Here is an 18,029-nt window from a genome sequence, read left to right as displayed (position 1 = left end):
GAGACTTGGAGAAGCTCACTGAAGATGTTCTCACTCTTTACTTCAGCAACAAGAAGAGGAGCGGAGGATGATGAAATCAACTTTACTCCATCTTGGAGATCAGAAAGATCAAATTTAATAATATTGACCCTTTTCTCAGATTTAGAGGAGATTTTGGGCCAGAAAGAACATGGGTTTGGTATAACGTTAGCAGTGTATAAAGGAGGAGGTCTGGGAGAGCAGCTGGACCCACGTCGCTTCATCTTGACTGGCTTTGATGGAGCCACAGACTGCAGGATGATCTCAGTGTTCATCGGCAGCTGTAGCAAGACCACAGAGCACACCTGTGGAGCGGACGGACTCTGTTCTGGTCCAGGGAGACTTGGAGAAGCTCACTGAAGATGTTCTCACTCTTTACTTCAGCAACAAGAAGAGGAGCGGAGGAGGAGACGTCCAGTCCTTCATCTGGATCAACAGACGAAAGAGCGCGGCCATCACCTTCGGAAACTGTGACGGTAGGTTTTCAGATCGTTTGCAAAGATGAAACATTCATTTAGATTTAGATTCAGCTCAAACAGAAGAGGAGACAAGATTAGATCTAAAAATAAGTTACAGAGAACTAATAATACTGTGCAACAGTAATTTAACCTTCATACTGAGTTCAGGTCATTTTGACCCAGAGAGGATTTACTTTTTCATGAAAATAAATCTCATTATGCTAAATTATTACCAAAACTAGGATCCAATCTTTTTGTCAACTTGTTATCTTTCAGTGAGCACAGGTTTTCCATTTATTTTAGGAACCGACCAATCGTAGGCCTCATTGATCGGAGCACATGCACCATGCATGCCAAAATTATCCACAGATACTGCTTTTTTCACCAAACCAGCATTTACACAACACCGTTTAAATTAAAAACTGAAAACTTTTTATGCATTTTGGACATTCATTTACACGACAACAGTTTTTTGGGGGCCTGAAAATGCTAACTTTTTTAAATGGGTTTTAAAGTGCAAGTTTTTGAAAACAGAACCGTTAACGTCTGTGTAAACTACAAAATTTGTGAAAAGGGTGACCTGCGCATGCGTATCACGTGTTCGGTCTATAGGTACGTGTGTGTTCGCATGACATCAGCTACTGGCCTGGCATGAATAATACAGCATAAAAAGCCGTTTTGCAGATCAGTGTGAACGGGGATCGTTTTTGACAATGTTGTCATCTGTACGCAAAAAAAACTAAAGGAAAAACATATCAATTTTTAGAACATCGATGTCATGTAAACGTACCCTAAATTCAAGATTTGGTGATAATATTACATAAAACACCGTTTAAATTAAAAACTGAAAACTTTTTATGCATTTTGGACATTCATTTACACGACAACAGTTTTTTGGGGGCCTGAAAATGCTAACTTTTTTAAATGGGTTTTAAAGTGCAAGTTTTTGAAAACAGAACCGTTAACGTCTGTGTAAACTACAAAATTTGTGAAAAGGGTGACCTGCGCATGCGTATCACGTGTTCGGTCTATAGGTACGTGTGTGTTCGCATGACATCAGCTACTGGCCTGGCATGAATAATACAGCATAAAAAGCCGTTTTGCAGATCAGTGTGAACGGGGATCGTTTTTGACAATGTTGTCATCTGTACGCAAAAAAAACTAAAGGAAAAACATATCAATTTTTAGAACATCGATGTCATGTAAACGTACCCTAAATTCAAGATTTGGTGATAATATTACATAATGAGAGATTTAGAAGCTATTTATAAGGCCAGTCATTTTTGACTGGAAACACCAAATTAGGTGAAGGGTTTTCAAAACAGCACAAGGGCAAAAATATACAGAACAAAATTTATTTGAAAATGTAACCCGTCCTTTCTATTGTAATAGATGTGCATGCAGTGGTGGAACAAACACACAATGTTTGCGGCACAGAAGTTCACGCTTCACTGTTCTACTCCAGTTTACAAAAGGCTTTAACCCTGACTGATAAAATATCCACGAAAGTGAACGTTCGTGTCAGTGAAGAGCTGCTCCGTTTCTTTGAAACCAATGAGCGATGCAGAAAACAACTGGAGAACGAGGCCAAACTGCTTCACGCCAAAGTGCTTATTGACAGCTCCGCCGCAGCAAATGAACTGATTCTGGAGATGGATGTCAACAAAAAGTCGCTGGCTGCGCTGCAGATCGCTCCCACGTGGGAGTCCAAGACAATGAGGGAAGCGGAGTCGTTTCTGAGCAGATATGACACCGCAGAGCTGCCGGCGGAGAAGGACGTCTGGACGAGAGCTGAGAACGACTGTAACCGTCTCATCACGCTCGACACGGCGCTCTCCTACAGGGAGCTCAACTCTAAAGCTGTGATTGCTGGAGTGAAAGAGGAGGTGAAGGTCCTGTCAGACAAGATCAGGACGCTCCTGAAGAACACTGCTGCTGAGGTGGAAGCGGAAAGAAACACAGCCGAGGTAGACCTCCAACTAGACTGCAGAGAGACGTTTGATCTAATTAAAGAGCGCGTGGAGTCCAGATTAGGGCAGGTGAGTTTATCTCATGATGAGAAGCAGCACATCATCTCCCTCAGAGGTCTGAAGGATCAAGTACATTCAGTGGAGATGCTCATCAAGCAAGCGCAGAAGAACATCGTCACGCACCAGCTGAAGCTTTCTTCACATCTGAGTCACTTTCTGAAGTCTCTGGGTCTTGAAAAGTTTGAGCAAGACTATTTTCTCCCAAGCCACATTCCAGCTAGACTTTTAAACTGAAAGGATTTTTTTGGTATCTTAGCAGTGCAGTCTGTATTTATCACAAGAGCATGTGGTCAAATCCAGCCCTCCAAAGAGCTTCACACACAAAATAGGCAACTTCATGACTCGGAGTATCGCAGAAGGAGACCTGCACCATTTCACAGCCGACGCTTTGACCTGTCCAATGAATGCCAATCTAGCTTTCGGTAACCCTGTGGCTCAGTGCTTTCTCCAGTTCTTCGGAGACGAGATTACAGAGGTGTGTAAAACTCAGCAGAAGCAACAGCAGAGTCTTCTGCCAGGACACTCATTTACGCCGTGTTGCCTCAGAAAGGACAGAGGCTGGACTCTCACTACCTTCAGTCAGCCGTGTACAACAGCCTCCTGAAAGCCGAAGGAAAAGGATGCGCCTCGATTGCACTCCCAGCAGTCGGTTGTGAAAGCTTCGGCTTCTCTGTCAAAGACAGCTGCGTGGCGCTCCGAGCCGCTGTACTGCAGTTCTGCAGCGACCGTCAGAATTCTCCTAAAAACATCAGACGCATCAGTATAGTGGATTCAGACGAGGAGATCGTTGAGGAGTACAACGCTCTGATCCAGGAACTAGTATGATCCCTCCTATGCAAACATTTATTAACAGTGTTTAGCATGTTTTATTAACCATCACCCATTTAATTTCTTAACAGGGATTTCCTGACACATCTACAACGGTTCCCCTACAATCCTTGAAGCTAAAACACGGATCAGACGCGAGAGGTATTGTATATACCTGCTTTTGTAATTTCACTACTTCTGGTCACCATGTTTCCTAGACTTCATCTGAAGTCGCTTATGTACTTTTGTTTTCGTATGACTGGGAATTCACTCAGTGCTAATCAATGGTGTGCCAATATGCCTGAAAGAGGGTGACATCACCAAAGAGATGGTGGATGTTATAGTGAATTCAACCAACAAAAGTTTAGATCTTAACACCGGTAAGAGTTTCTTTACTGCAGCATCAATACTAAACTGACTCACATCACTATACTTTTACCTTTCATGCTAAAGCATGTCGAACGTTGAATAGCTTGAAGGTACTTCAAAGATTTGGGTTATTATTATATTTACTGTAAATTCTCCTGACACGGAGACGTTTATACCAGGTCAGAGCAAACGTTTATAGTGTTTCCCAGCTTGTTTCCAATGTACTGTTCAATTTTACAGGCGTATCTGGTGCCATCTTAAAAGCTGCTGGACAATCTGTTGTTGATGAATGCAAAAAGCAAGGCATCACTGAATCTTTCTGTCAATGGCTATATTCTAATGGGAGGGCTGAGTGATTTCATTCACATCTGCTTGTGTAGCTCCTCTGAAAGCAGGTGCAGCAGTGCTGACGGGTGCTGGAGCGCTTCTGTGTAAGTGTATCGCACAGATGGTTGGGCCAGACAGCACCGTCGACATCACATCATCTCTGGAAACGGTTCTGAACCTCTGCGAAGCCAAAACGGCCACAACTCTGGCCATTCCTGCGATTGGAACAGGCATGACAGCAAGGAGTTTCTGTCATTTAAAAATATTCTCTCAAAGCGCTGAGAGGAAATATCAAGCCCTGAGTGATAATCTTGTTCTCTGCAGGACGTGGTGGCTTTGCCCCGAAAGAATCGATCAAAGCCATCTTCACGGCAATCGAGAAAGACCTGAAGGAGCTGAACTCATCCTGCCTCAGGAGCATCACTGTAGTGGCATTTGAACAGAAGACCTTTGATGACTTTCGTGACCATTTTAAAGCATGGAATAAGGTTAATATTGATGAGATAACATAATAATGTCCAGATTTATTTTTTTTATGGTTTTAATTTTGTTACATTTGTTTTTCCTCAGCCTGCATCCGACAAGATGCCTGAAAATCAAGGTTCTGACAGCTCTACATTTCCATGCTGATCCACAAATAAATATGCTCTAGTTTTTCAAATACATCATAAACCTCTTTTCATGTCTTCGTTCTGATATTTCCAGGAGTGAATATTAAGTGTTTACATTTGAAATCTCTCTCATCTTCCATAGTCAAAATTGGAAGCGTCAGAATCGAGGTAAAGAAAGGCAACATCACTAATGAAACGGTCCGAGGGATCGTAAACACCACCAACAGGGACATGAGCCTGAGAGGAGGTCTGTAAGACTTAATATAACTCAAAACACACAAGCTGGACACTTTTATATCAACACATCAGTTACTCTAAAAAAGTAGTTGCCAAACATGTTCCTGGAGCCCCCGAAACTGCACATTTTGCATGTCTTCTCAATGAAACACAACTCATAAAAGGTCATCAGCTCATTAGTAGAGACTCCAAAGACATGCAAATGTTGGGGGCTCCAGGAACAGGGTTGGGAACCACTGCTTTAAAATAAGCCATGGATCTACACCGAAACACAACAGTGTGTGTTTGTGGCAATTTTAAAGTGTGACCAGTTCAGTGTGTCCCACCTTGACAATCTCAAAAGTATCCTTGTCCTTCAGGCGTGTCGGGTGCCATATTTAAAGCGGCTGGAGCGTCTGTGGAGCAGGAGTGCCAAAAGCACGGTGAGAACAATACACCAAATACTGAAACCTTGTTAACTATCAATTGCATGAGCAAGAGATGTTCTGGATATCAGCACGGCTACGATTTGGCCGTAGACACGAGGCTGCACTGACACTGAATGTCAAGGACTGGTAAACAAATTTCTTTCTTTAAACAAATTCCGTCCTGAAGGTCCGTTGCAGAATGACATTGCAGCCGTGACCAGCGGCAGAAACCTGCATTGCGACTTCATCATTCACATGGTCGGTCCGCACTCGGCGGCAGAGGTGAGATCCCGCGTGAAGAACGTTCTAGAGCGCTGTGAGGAGAAGCAGATCACCACGGTCTCCTTCCCTGCCGTGGGCACTGGTACGGATTTATGATGGCATTGAATGTGGCATGTGTTGGTCATCATGTGTGGTTGTGTCTCACTCCGTCTGACGGCTTTTGTTAAAGGCGGCGGGGGCGTTAAGGGTGAGGATGCCATCGGTGCGATGCTGCAGGGCTTTGAAGATCATCTGGCTCAAAACATCTCGACTGTGATCAAGCTCATCTACGTTGTGATTGACCGGGACAACGTCCTACAAGAGTTTCAGAAAGGTCTCAAAACATGGATTGCGAATACACAGGTAGAGAACCTTAACCCAGTTCTGAATAGAGTTGATCATTCAGAATTGAAGGACACTTGAAAAGATTTCTGACATATCAAATGTAAATGCTTTTGCACTTCAACATTTAATTAACATCAACGCACAACTAGGACAGTGAAGATGATGAGTGGGAGGATTACAGCTCAACAGAAGAAAGCTCCTCGTCTGACAAAGGAGCCAACGGTAATGCAGCATTTGATGACCTTTTGAAAATATGCTGTTATAGGTCTTTGAAAGTTGCTAAAATGTTTACATTTCACCAGCAAACCCAGTGGAGGTAATGATGGGCCCGATTAAAGTCAAGGTGTTTAGCGGAGACATCACCAAAGAGACTGTCGAGGCCATTGTAAACAGCACGACGACAAGCCTCGATTTCAACACGGGTGAGTTTGCTTTTGATATCGCTCTGAATCTGATGAACTGTTATTTTCCAGACATTTTCCTAACCCTAACATGACACAGAAAGAGTGGCAGCTGAATAACTAATTGGAAGTGGTGCTCAGATCTAGTGTATGTCCTTATGTGCAGGTGTATCAGGAGCCATTCTCAAAGCATCAGGACAAACGGTGGTGAACGAGTGCAAATCAAAAGGTACAACCTTCAGCTTCAGTCAATAGTCATAAATATAGGCATTTCTGATGAACTTCTAACACGACGTTGTCCAATCCTGGTCCTGGAGGGCCAATATCCTGCAGGGTTTAGCTCCAACTTGTCCCAAAATACCTGTCCAGAAGATTCTAGTAATCCTGACAACCTTTGATTACCTTGGTTCAGGTGTGTTTAGTTGGGGCTGGGGATAAATTCTGCAGGGCAGTGAGCCTCCAGGAGCAGAACTGGACTCTCCTGCTACAACAGAATAATTGCTCATCCATTCTCTCCTGATTAAAGCGCCTCAGCCCTCCGACGGCGTGATCCTGACCAAAGCTGGAAATCTTTCAAATATCAAACACATCATTCATATGGTTGGGCAGACCAATGAGAAAGGCATCAGCAGCTCCATGTACAAAGTTCTGAGGATGTGCGAAGAAAATAAGATTCAGTCGGTTTCATTCCCAGCTCTTGGAACAGGTAAGTTCGTCCGGTCAGAAATACAGATAAGCAAAGCCAAGCAAAGGTATCTGGATGATCCTAAAATGCTTAATGTCCTTCAGGAGCAGGAAACTTGGCTGCTGCAGGAGTTGCCAATGCAATGACAGAAGCTCTGACTAACTTTATGAAGGACTCACCGAAACACATGAAGCGCGTCCACCTTGTGATCTTCCAAGTGAAACTGCTGCCAGACTTTCAGGAAGCTGTCAAGAAGTGCAAGAAGATTTTTCGAAATGCTTCTGGTATGTTTCAGTGCATGAACGTACAGTGTGAAGAATGAGCTGGAACTAACCCGGTTACTTTAACTTGTGTTTCCTGAACAGTGCGTCAGGTCAAACCCCTCCAGAAATCGGTGATCCCTGTGCTGACACAGCGACCAGCTATTTGTCTAGCCAAAGAAACGGCCGCTGTATCGTTCCCGGTTATGGCCATTAACGTTTACGGGACGTCCCCTACAAACCTCGCCAAGGTCAAGAAGCTCCTGGACGAGCTGGTCAAGCAGGAGTGCTTCAGTATAGACGTCCAGTTGAGCCACATCACAGACCTTACAGAAACGGACAAGAAGGCCATCATGACCCTCAGCCGAGCCAATCAAATCAGCGTTCTGGTGGCCAGTTCGGATAAGTTAACAGTATCAGGGAAGAGAGACGACGTCTTAGATGCTGTGCTGAAGATAAACGGCTTCATCCAGGCAGTGAGAGAACAAGAGATGTGTGAAGGTGAGGTGAAGCGTCTGCGGGAGACGCTGTGCTGGGAGGTGGCGAGAGGAGAACGCTGGGAGTCACTGGAGCCCGGCATCAGCTACGACATCGAGCTCACCATCCACCGCAAAGAGAAGACCTTCCAGTACCAGGAGAACGGCGAGACCTACACGGTGGACTTCAACCAGATGGAGGTCACAAACAGCAAGCGGGAGTCTTGCAGGATCAAGAGGACTCTGCTGGGAGATTCTGATACAGGTAGGAGTTGGCATGGACCACAGTCTACAACAAATCCAAAGGTTTTTCATGAGAATCAGAAGCATCAGTGTGGAGAATCTTGTGATCAGGATTTTTGTTCTTCCAAAAGTAGCAAGTACAATTTATTTCCCAAATATAGCTAAGATAAAACAAATGTAATGTTCAGACTTGTGCTATTGAAACAAAAATCTCCACATCTTTCTAAGATTTGATGTAACGTTCAATTCAAATAAACATAGATTGTTTACACTAACCTTGTAAACTTTGGAAAATCCAGTGCAGGGATCCCCAACCCTGCTCCGGGAGAGCTACCGTCCTGCAGACTTCAGTTCCACCCCTGCTCCAACACACCTGCCTGTAATTATCAAGTAAACCTGAACACCTTGATTAGCTGGTGCAGGTGTGTTTGATTGGGTTTGGAGCTGAACTTCAGGAGCAGGGTTGGAGAGCCCTGATCCAGTGACTAGTTCTGCCTCAGAACCACTTGCACGTGCTTTCTAGCTGTATGTTATAAGGCAAGGCAAGACAAGTTTATTTATATAGCACATTTCATACACAATGGTAAATCAAAGTGCTTTACATAAAAGGAAATAAATAATCATAAAAAATAATCACAATAAAAGTCTAGGAATTTAAATTTTAAACTGATTTAAAAATGTATTTAAAATGAATTAAAACAGTTAAGAATAGAAAATGATACATAAAATACAGTGCAATCAGTTGGGACGTAGCACAGTGCTCATTCAGTAAATGCACAGCTAAACAGATGTGTTTTCAGTCTAGATTTAAAGATGGCTACTGATTTAGCACATCTGATCTCTTCTGGAAGCTGGTTCCAACTGTGGGTGGCATAATAGCTATAAGCGGACTCTCCTTGTTCTAAATGAACCCTTGGTATTTTTGACTTGATCCTAATGATCTGAGTGGTCTGTTAAGTTATTATTCAGTGAGCATATCTGCAATGTATTGAGGTCCTAGGCCAGGGGTGCCCAAACTTGGTCCTGGAGGGCCGGTGTCCTGCAGAGTTAGCTCTAACTTGCCTCAACACACCTGCTGGTAAGTTTCTAGTATGCCTATAAGAGCTTGATTAGCTGGTTCAGGTGTGTTTAATTGGGGTTGTAGCTAAACTCTGCAGGACACCGGCCCTCCAGGACCGAGTTTGGGCACCTCTGTCCTAGGCCATTGAGTGATTTACAGTGGTGGCCAAAATTATTAGAACACCTGACAGGTCTGAAAATATTGACCTTTTTTGCCTCCAAAACATGATGTCATTTCATAATGTTCATGAAACATGCAGATGGTTGCTGAGCACAACAAATATCAGATGAAGTGAGTTGTACTGTTTTTATCCACTTTTAACTTTAATATTTGGTATGTCCACCTTTTGCAGCAATTACAGTAGCACATCTCTCTGGCATAGTGTCAATATATTTCCTGAGAACTTTAACACTAATGTTATCCCATGCCTTCTGCAACTCAAGCCAAAGGCTTTCCTTTGAATCTACAATAGATCTGTCCAGTTTATTTTCTAACTCTCCCCAATTTTGCTTGATGGGGTTGAGGTCAGGACTTTAAGGGGGCCAGTTCATCATTTTCAGTGTTCCAGCAGATTCCTACCATCGCAGGTAGTTCCGGCAATAGTTTGTTTTATGGGTATTGTATTGTAATGGCCAATTCAACAAAAACAACTGAAACCTCTTAAATATACAGAGTGTTCTAATAATTTTGGCCACCACTGTATAAACTAGTAATAATACTTTAAAATCAATCCTAAATATAACTGGAAGCCAGTGTAAGGACCTGAGGACTGGTGTGATATGCTCAGATTTTCTGGTTCTAGTCAGAATCCTGGCAGCAGCGTTCTGGATGAGCTGCAGCTGTCTAATGGTCTTCTTGTGAAGGCCAGTGAGGAGACCATTACAATAGTCCACCCTGCTGGTGATAAAGGCATGAACAAGTTTCTCCAAGTCTTGACTGGAAACAAAACATCTAATTCTTGCAATGTTTTTGAGATGATAGTATGCTGATTTAGTTACTGCTTTGACATGACTACTGAAACGAAGGTCTGTCTCCAGAATCACACCAAGATTCCTGACTTAATTTTTAGTTGTTAGACCCCTCGGAGTCAGCTCGGAGTCAAGGTATGCATTCACCTTGCCTATAAAAGGAAGATTTGATATTGGTCTGTAGTTGCTCAATATGGTGTTATCAAGATTGCTCTTTTTCAGAAGGGGCTTAACAACTGCAGTTTTCAGGGAGTTTGGAAAAGTTCTTCACTTTTAAGAGATCTGCTTCTAAACAGTTAAGCACACTTTTGAAAAAATATGTGGGAAGTGTGTCAAGATAGCAGGTTGACGATTTAAGCTGCTGTACTATTTCTTCCAAAATTTTGCTGTCAATTTCTTCTGATTGATGCTGGAGAGAGGGATAATGTCTCTGGTGTTTCCGGTGGCTGTGATATGTTGTCCTGGCTTCCCTGGCTGTTTTCCAGAAAGTCGTCCTTGGGTGCTGAGTCTTGGAGCTGTTCTGATACGTCACAGTCTGTCTGTGATGAGCTCTGTGGGCAGGGCTCAGCCGGGATAGTTTCATTGAGCAGTGCTTGTTGTGGCTGCGTGGTGTTATCAGTGTCCTTGTTGGATGTGTCAACCACATGATGACTCGGAAGCTGATATGAAGTCCTGTGGTCACTCATACTCTGTCCAGGTGTGTGTGTGCCATTCAGGTTGAGTAGTTTGGCACACACTACTGATGGATGACGGAGGGAGAAGTAGATGTTGTCCTTTAGCACTCTTGCACCAAGTTTGTTTTGGTGGAGGCCATCCAGTTTAAACAGTTGTCTATGGCCCCAGAAAAAATTGAAATTGTCGATGAAGTTGACTACTTTTATACTGCAAGATCGTTGTAGCCATGTGTTCAGCCCAAGCAACCGTGACAACATATTAATTCCTCTTGCTGGGAGTGGTCCACTGATGAACGACTGAACTTTAAGTCGTCAAAGTGTTTCAAAGAGTTCACTGAAGTCCTTAAGGAGTTCTGACTGCTCTTTCCGAATATCATTCTTCCCCACATGGATGATGATTTGATTTGCAGTCTTGTGCTCGACCTTGAGCGCCTGTTAGTAGCGGTGCTAGCTGCTGGCCGATAAGATCCATGTTCAATCACACTTGGGCATTCCTCACCCACATTCATTAATGCTTCAAATCTGTTCTCAAGGCATATAGGGGGTGGTAGAAAAAGCACCTCACTGACCATCTGATGTCGTAAGCATCAGACAGACAGTAAGGTGTCTGAAGATATATGATGACAGAAACTGTTCTTTCTGTAACTTTGCTTGTTTGTTTCTCAGCAATCATTCATCCCCCTCCAACATGGACCAAAATGGATGGACGGGATTTAGAAATAATCACATTACAATCAGATACGGTGGAATACAAGAACATAGAAACAGCCTTTCTGAAATCCAGCATACACCGTGATGAGAAGCCCGTCCAGGTTCAACAGGTAAAATAACTTAGACATGACCAGACATTAGACGTTAAAACACAAGCGTCAGTACTTAAAGTCAAGGGCAATCACAACTCATTCTACATCCCTAATGTGACTTAATTCAGAATATGGAAATTAAGCATTCTTGTTGCTCAAAGTACAGCAAAAACATGGGTTAAATTATCAGGGAATGCACAAATTGATTAAAAACAATGTATAGATTCAATGCAATGTTTGGATAAATGCATAAAAAGCAGAATATTCAATGAGAAAAACAGGAACTTTTTTTTTCTCCCATGATGCATTAATTGGATGGTTATAAATAAGAGGGACTGATGATGTCAGCTAAAGAAGGTGGTCAAGCAAGAGTTTTAACAATTGGAATAACATGCACTAATGAGAGTTAAGAAATTAAGAGATGATTCTGATTTCATGTCGACTTTACGCTGTTCCGTGTTGACTTTAGGCTTGTGTTTAACAACGTCTGAAATGATTCCAGATCGACAGGATTCAGAGTCAGTCGCAGTGGCAGAGATACTGTGTGCTGAAACAGGCCGTGGATAAGAAATACCCCAAACTGAGAAACGAGCGCCAGCTTTATCACAGAACGACCAAAGAGATATGCCAGAAAATCAACAAGAACGGCTTCAACCGCAGCTTCTGTGGGAGAAACGGTACGTCACATTTGACCCGTAACTGCCTGTTTCTTGCAGCTTCACGATACTGACCCGTCACATGCGCTCTGTTCTGAAGCGGCCTATCACGGCGAAGGCACCTACTTCGCTAAAGAGGCCTGGTACTCCTGCCAGGACAAGTATTCCAACCCAGACGACAAAAGCCTGAAGTACATCTACCGAGCGCGAGTGGTGACGGGCTCGCTGTGTAAAAGCAGACAAGCAATGAAGGAGCCGGATCCGATCAACCCTGCAGACCCACGGGCCGGACTGCACGACTGCGCCGTGGACAGCCTCCAGAACCCGTTCATCTTCGTGGTGTTCTGTGACGCGGGAGCGTATCCAGAGTACCTCATCACCTTCAAATCCATATAGTCCTCCAGCAAACTCTACAAACACACACTGGCCCTGAATGCTGCTGACAGAGATTATGGGAGAGTCTTCAGGATATTACCGTGACAAACACATGAACGAATGTTTTCACGCATGACTTTCTTCAGTAGGGCTGTCAGCTGCCAAAAATCACTTTATTAATTACATGATACTATATTTGCTGAGAAAAGATAAAAAATAAATAAATAAAAGATATTTAAAGGGACAGTTCACCCAAAAATGAAAATGGTCATCAGTATAGTTTTTGCCCATACTATGGAAGTCAATGGAGACCAGCAACTGTTTGGTCACCAGCATTCTTCAAAATATCTTCTTCTGTGTTCAATAGAAGAAAGAAACTCACACAGGTTTGGAACAGAATGTTCATATTCGTGTGAACGGTCTCAGTGTGACACGAGTAAACCACTGAACAGACAACAGTGGTCTTTAGAAGTGAATATAGTCTTATAATCAACCATCACTGACCTCTGTTATGCTTTCATCGCCCGCTGCCACATGCTCTCGTGCTTTGTTTTTAAAAAGTGTTTCCCATTACTAAAAGAGGAGCATTATGAGTATCATTTTTACTGCATTACTTTTGTTCATTAATCAGTTGACAGCCCTACCGGAGAATGAGCTGCACTTCATTCTGAGCGTATGAAACTTTGATACACAAATGTTTGCTTCTATCTGAACATTTATAATGCTAATAAACACATTTGTAATCTGCCTGGACTGACCTTCTGATCTCCGTGAGGTGAGCATCGTCCTGAAGCAGAACTCATAACTCTTTAAGAAACCGCACAAATGATACAGTAAAAGAATGAGAACCCAAAATACTTCTACCTTTAATATGAATCACAAAACATGATCACACGGAGTACAACAGATAATAGTAACCAGATTAATTTTTGCAAACGATTGTCACGATTAATAAATTTGTACGCATTAATGAAAACACAGACAGTTCTAGAAGATTAAACAGAAGCACAAAATCAAAAGAGAAGAATGACTGCAGTCGAAGCGTTTCATTGAAAAACATCTTTTATTCTATCGTTAAAGGATCAAGTAGCATCTGTGCTCAAACTAGTAGAAAGACATTCTGTTGCCGAGGCGGTTTATGACGCTGTGGGGTTAAACCACCATATAAAACGCCACAAACCCTCGGATATTCACAACAGACCGCATTCACAGCGGCGGTCACTGTATTAAATCAATGCTGGCGATGACAGATGCATCAAAGCCTGGAACCTGTGTTTCTCCAGCCTGCAGTCGTCCTGGCTGAAGTGCCTGTTAAAGCGAGTTAGCTAACCTGATCTGATTTACCCATGCGGTGGAGCCGGAGGGAAGGCGAGGAAATCAGCCCTAAATGATCAACCCACCGTTAAGACTGACACACACTCAAAGCACAGAGGCTGGCCGCGCTACATCTGCTGCGTGGAGTTCCCGTTCCACGTGTTGTTGTCGTCCTCGTTGTCTTCTTGAGTCCGTAGCCGGTATATTTTCCCATCTTTCTTGAAGTCCTCAGGCCTCTTCTCAAGAACCCTCTTACGAACCGCATCTCTGGAGCGGAAAACAGCAGAAATTATTCTGTATCTCAATGACACAAAATAGTCAGTGTCTAGAAAAATCAAGTTTGTGAGTTCACAGTGAGTCACAATGTGATTACAGTGGGTTAAAGGGGTCATGAACTTAGAAACCAAAATTCCCTTGATCTTTTGACATATACAGTTAGGTCCACATATATTTGGACACTCGCACAATGTTTATAATTTCAGGTCTGTATGCCACCAGAATAGAATTAAAATTAAAGATGTGATTGAAGTGCAGACTTTAAGCTTTAATTCAAGGGCTTGAACACAAATATAACATCAAATGCTTAGGATTTACAACCATTTTTATACACAGTCCCCCCATTTTCAGAGGCTCAAATGTAATTGGACAAATAAATGTAATCATAAATAAAATGTTCATTTTTGATATTTTGTTGCGAATCCTTTGCAGGCAATGACTGCCTTACGTCTGGAGCTCATGGACATCAGCAGAGACTGGGTTTCTTCTTTGTGAAGCTTTGCCAGGCCTTTACTGCAGCTGTTGTGTGTTTGTGGCTCTTTCTGTCTTTAGTGTTGTCTTCAGTGAGTGAAACGCATGCTGAGATCAGGAGATTGACTCGGCCATCGCAGAATATTCCACTTTTTTACCTTCAGAAACTCCTGGGTTGCTTTTGCTGTATGTTTTGTGTCATTGTTCATGTGTACTATGAAGCGCCGCTCAATCAGCTTTGCTGCGTTTGACTGAATCTGGGCAGAGAGTATATCTCTACACACTTCAGAGTTCATCCGGCTGCTTCTGTCTCATCATCACTAAACAGCAGTAACCCAGAGCCACTGAAGCCATGCACGCTCATGCATCACACTGCTCCGTGCTTCACAGACGATGTGTGCTTTGATCAGGAGCTGCTCCAAGCCTTCTCCAGACTCTTTCTTTCCATCGTTCTGGTACAGCTTGATCTTTATTTCTGCCGTCCAAAGAATGCTTTTCCAGAAGTGCTCTGGCTTTTTTAGATGTTTTTTGGCGAAGTCTAATCTGGCCTTGTTTGCAGCTTGTGGTGAAGCCTTTGTGTTTGCTCACAGGGTGCACTTTAAGCCCATATTCATATGATATAACTGTAACTTGAATATGTTTTGGTCAGCAGCTAAAATAATAAAAATTGGGCCGTGTCCAAATATATATGGACCTGACTGTAAGAGGTCATTGCACTATAAAAACATCCTGTAACTTTCCGAACTTAAAACTTTCTTGTTAGTATAAGGTATAAAGGTGACTCGACTAGTCTGAAAGCAGCTTATGTTGAAGCCGATCTGCCAAAACCACAGCTCGTGGAATGTTTTCGACTCTATGATGTAATAGTGTGGATAAGCACTGCCTCCACAGAAGATCGATATCACTAGGCTTGTTTGAGATGAGCAAAATCTGCACAGAACCGATCACCGGTGATCACCGCGAGATGCATGCCGGTTAGAAAAGTGTCCGAGTTACGTCCGACTTGCTCTGATGTCATGCTGACGTGTGCCAAAAAACTCTGGCAACGGCGAGGTGACTGTCGGATTGCTCTCCACCGACTGTGCTCACCAAAAGCATGATGGGAAACGACTGACTGAAGACACAGCTTTATGCTCATTAGTCCAGACAACCGTGATGCTGCGTTCTCTTCTAAAATGTTTTAATTTTTATCTGGTTCCATGCGATTATGTATTTAAATTATGCATGAATGTTCCCAAACACTGTGACAGTGCAATCTCTGTGTGAGTTATGCGATTGTTGTCATATTTCTATAAAACTCTAAAATACATGTTTGTATTAAAGTAAAAATGGATGATAAATACACCTTTCGTATGGAATTAAATAGCAAGCACTTTCGCCCACCAATTCCACATCGCTGCCTGTTTAGCCCCGCCCACCAATTCCACATCGCTGCCTATTTAGACACGTGATTGTTGTCATGCGGTGAATCTGGCCAATCGTGAAACAGCTGTGTCGTCATCAGCGCTCCTGCAGCCGCTCTGGAGAAACTGCGGTGGCTGAGTCGAAACGCTCTCGCGTTACTTTGATGCCACACGTGACTCATGTGGCGTCGGCGCAGTCTCAAGTCGGACAAAATTTATAACCGGCATGCACTGCTCCAAGTCAGAATTTGATCGATCTGCGCAGCGCTGCGTTAAGTCAAACGCACCTACTGTCTGTTTAGCCCCGCCCACCGATTCTACATAACTGTCTGTTTAGCCCCGATTCTACGCTGATCGCCTTCCTTCTGATCCCAGCGTTAAGAAAGAGTGAATTAACTTTATTTTTAATTAAGTTCCAGACCCCATCAGTAAGAACTCAGTCCTTTGTTCACTTCATTTTACCGCGGATTCGTTTACAAACAAGGCACAGTTCGACGTGGGATTTTCAGAAACACTGAAACTAAAAGACGGACTCTTAGCCAATCACAGCAGTGGGCGTTTACTTCCGAGTCTACAATCCTCCACGCCTATTCAAACAGAGCGTTCTGATGAGGGGGTTAAAAACAGCACAGAAAATAGCCCATTACGTCTAAATGATGTTTTTTGATGTAAAAATCTTGATAACATTATAAGTGGAGCTCAGAGAACAGTACAAAATAAACAGAGGCAGTTCATGACCCCTTTAATGTGAGATAACTGGAGTCACAGAGAGGTCACAGACACACAGACGCACCTCTTTGGTTCTGCGGCGGCGCCGGAGCCGGAGCCAAATGCGTTCTGGGCGGCGGGTGGAGCAGGAGCAGGAGGAGCGCTGCTGAACAGGAATCCGCTGATGAACCTCCAGACGGACAGCAAGAGAGGTCACAGACACACAGACGCACCTCTTTGGTTCTGCGGCGGCGCCGGAGCCGGAGCCAAATGCGTTCTGGGCGGCGGGTGGAGCAGGAGCAGGAGCAGGAGGAGCGCTGCTGAACAGGAATCCGCTGATGAACCTCCAGACGGACAGCAGCGGGTACAGCAGTGACCCCAGCGCCGCCCAGACGCCTCCAGACGCAGACGAGCGCACCACAGCACTGCTGGACTGCTGCAGGGACCAATCACACCACAGCATTCACGCGTCATGTGACTACATCACCACAACCCTACACAGCTTATCATCACAAGCTTTCTGAAATGTTATGCATTTTAAATTAAACATGCAAATGAGGCATTGTCTAATATTCATTAATTTGCATACATTGAGAACATAAAACTGAACTTTGGATGAAGCCAGGATCAAAATTCTTGTGTGATTTTGTTGTCATATTCGAGTTAAAGATTTTTACAGAGAGGATTTTGAGTTTCTTTTTTTATCACTAGGGCTGCATGATTAATAGAATGCGATTGTCGTGCGTATCTTTTGAGTCGTTTGAGTAGTTTATAACGTGCATTTGGAAAAGCAACATGGGTCAAACATCTTTCCAAACATGAGAAGCATTTATGAACCTCTTGTCCCACAAAATACCACATTTTATAACATGTTTTTATTCCAAACTCACTTAGCATTGCATTATAAATGTACTTTATTATAATGGAAATTATAATAAAAAGAACTCCGATAAATCATATATTGTCGTAGTCCTGTGTTTATTAGTCACGTTGAATCAATGAAAGCAGTTCAATCTTCTGTTTATTCAGCTAGCGCTGTAGGGATTGCCTGGGTTTCTTCTGCGGCGTGTATTTGGAGTTTCTCTGGCCTTCAGATAGAGATTTACTGCTGATCACAGAACCCTGCTTCACTGACAAGATGCGCATGACTTATCAGCTTTTGACTAATATCGATTGCGATTTCATTTCGATTAATCGTGCAGCCCTATTCATCACTGCATAAATCAGTGGTGTCTGACGAAAAAAAAAAAAAATTTTAGAGAAAACATGACTTGTTATTGTTTGAGTGCATGTCTATGTGAGCATGTATATGAGTGTGAGAGTGTGTGAGTGAGTGTGTGAGAGTGTGTGTGAGAGAGTGTGAGTGTGTGTGGGGGTGAGTGTGTG

General features: G+C 43.2%; 2 protein-coding genes across 3 annotated transcripts; one reads left to right on the top strand and one right to left on the bottom strand.

Annotated features, from left to right (window-relative positions):
- The first annotated feature begins 169 nt into the window (after window positions 1–169).
- On the top strand, window positions 170–12,720 carry LOC107742268 (poly [ADP-ribose] polymerase 14-like). Its single transcript, XM_016555166.1, has 23 exons — window positions 170–173; window positions 306–494; window positions 1,869–2,733; window positions 2,807–2,981; window positions 3,053–3,325; window positions 3,406–3,475; window positions 3,589–3,693; window positions 4,063–4,239; window positions 4,334–4,497; window positions 4,580–4,610; window positions 4,763–4,867; window positions 5,217–5,279; window positions 5,452–5,628; window positions 5,716–5,906; window positions 6,020–6,092; window positions 6,173–6,292; window positions 6,438–6,500; window positions 6,798–6,977; window positions 7,061–7,240; window positions 7,322–7,957; window positions 11,304–11,458; window positions 11,943–12,117; window positions 12,197–12,720. The coding sequence occupies exons 1-23, from the start codon at window positions 170–172 to the stop codon at window positions 12,490–12,492; spliced, it is 4,467 nt and encodes a 1,488-aa protein (XP_016410652.1). The 3' UTR covers window positions 12,493–12,720.
- Window positions 12,721–12,806: 86 nt separating this feature from the next.
- Window positions 12,807–17,121, bottom strand: LOC107742215 (UBX domain-containing protein 4-like). 2 transcript variants are annotated; one of them, XR_001640294.1, is made up of 2 exons: window positions 16,729–16,847; window positions 12,807–14,052 (listed from the first exon to the last, which is right to left on the bottom strand). XR_001640294.1 is itself a non-coding variant. In XM_016555116.1 (2 exons), the coding sequence occupies exons 1-2, from the start codon at window positions 17,104–17,106 to the stop codon at window positions 13,914–13,916; spliced, it is 369 nt and encodes a 122-aa protein (XP_016410602.1). In that variant the 5' UTR covers window positions 17,107–17,121; the 3' UTR covers window positions 13,392–13,913. The 2 variants fall into 2 exon arrangements, 1 of the variants encoding a protein (XP_016410602.1); XM_016555116.1 differs by lacking the exon at window positions 16,729–16,847 and adding an exon at window positions 16,877–17,121 and having other exon boundaries at window positions 13,392–14,052.
- Window positions 17,122–18,029: the final 908 nt, after the last annotated feature.

This window comes from Sinocyclocheilus rhinocerous, unplaced genomic scaffold, assembly GCF_001515625.1.
Source record: "Sinocyclocheilus rhinocerous isolate Xijiao unplaced genomic scaffold, SAMN03320098_v1.1 scaffold762, whole genome shotgun sequence".
Taxonomy (NCBI): Eukaryota; Metazoa; Chordata; class Actinopteri; order Cypriniformes; family Cyprinidae; genus Sinocyclocheilus; species Sinocyclocheilus rhinocerous.
Note: the sequence above shows the minus strand (reverse complement) of the source record. Positions and strands in the feature narration are given on the sequence as shown.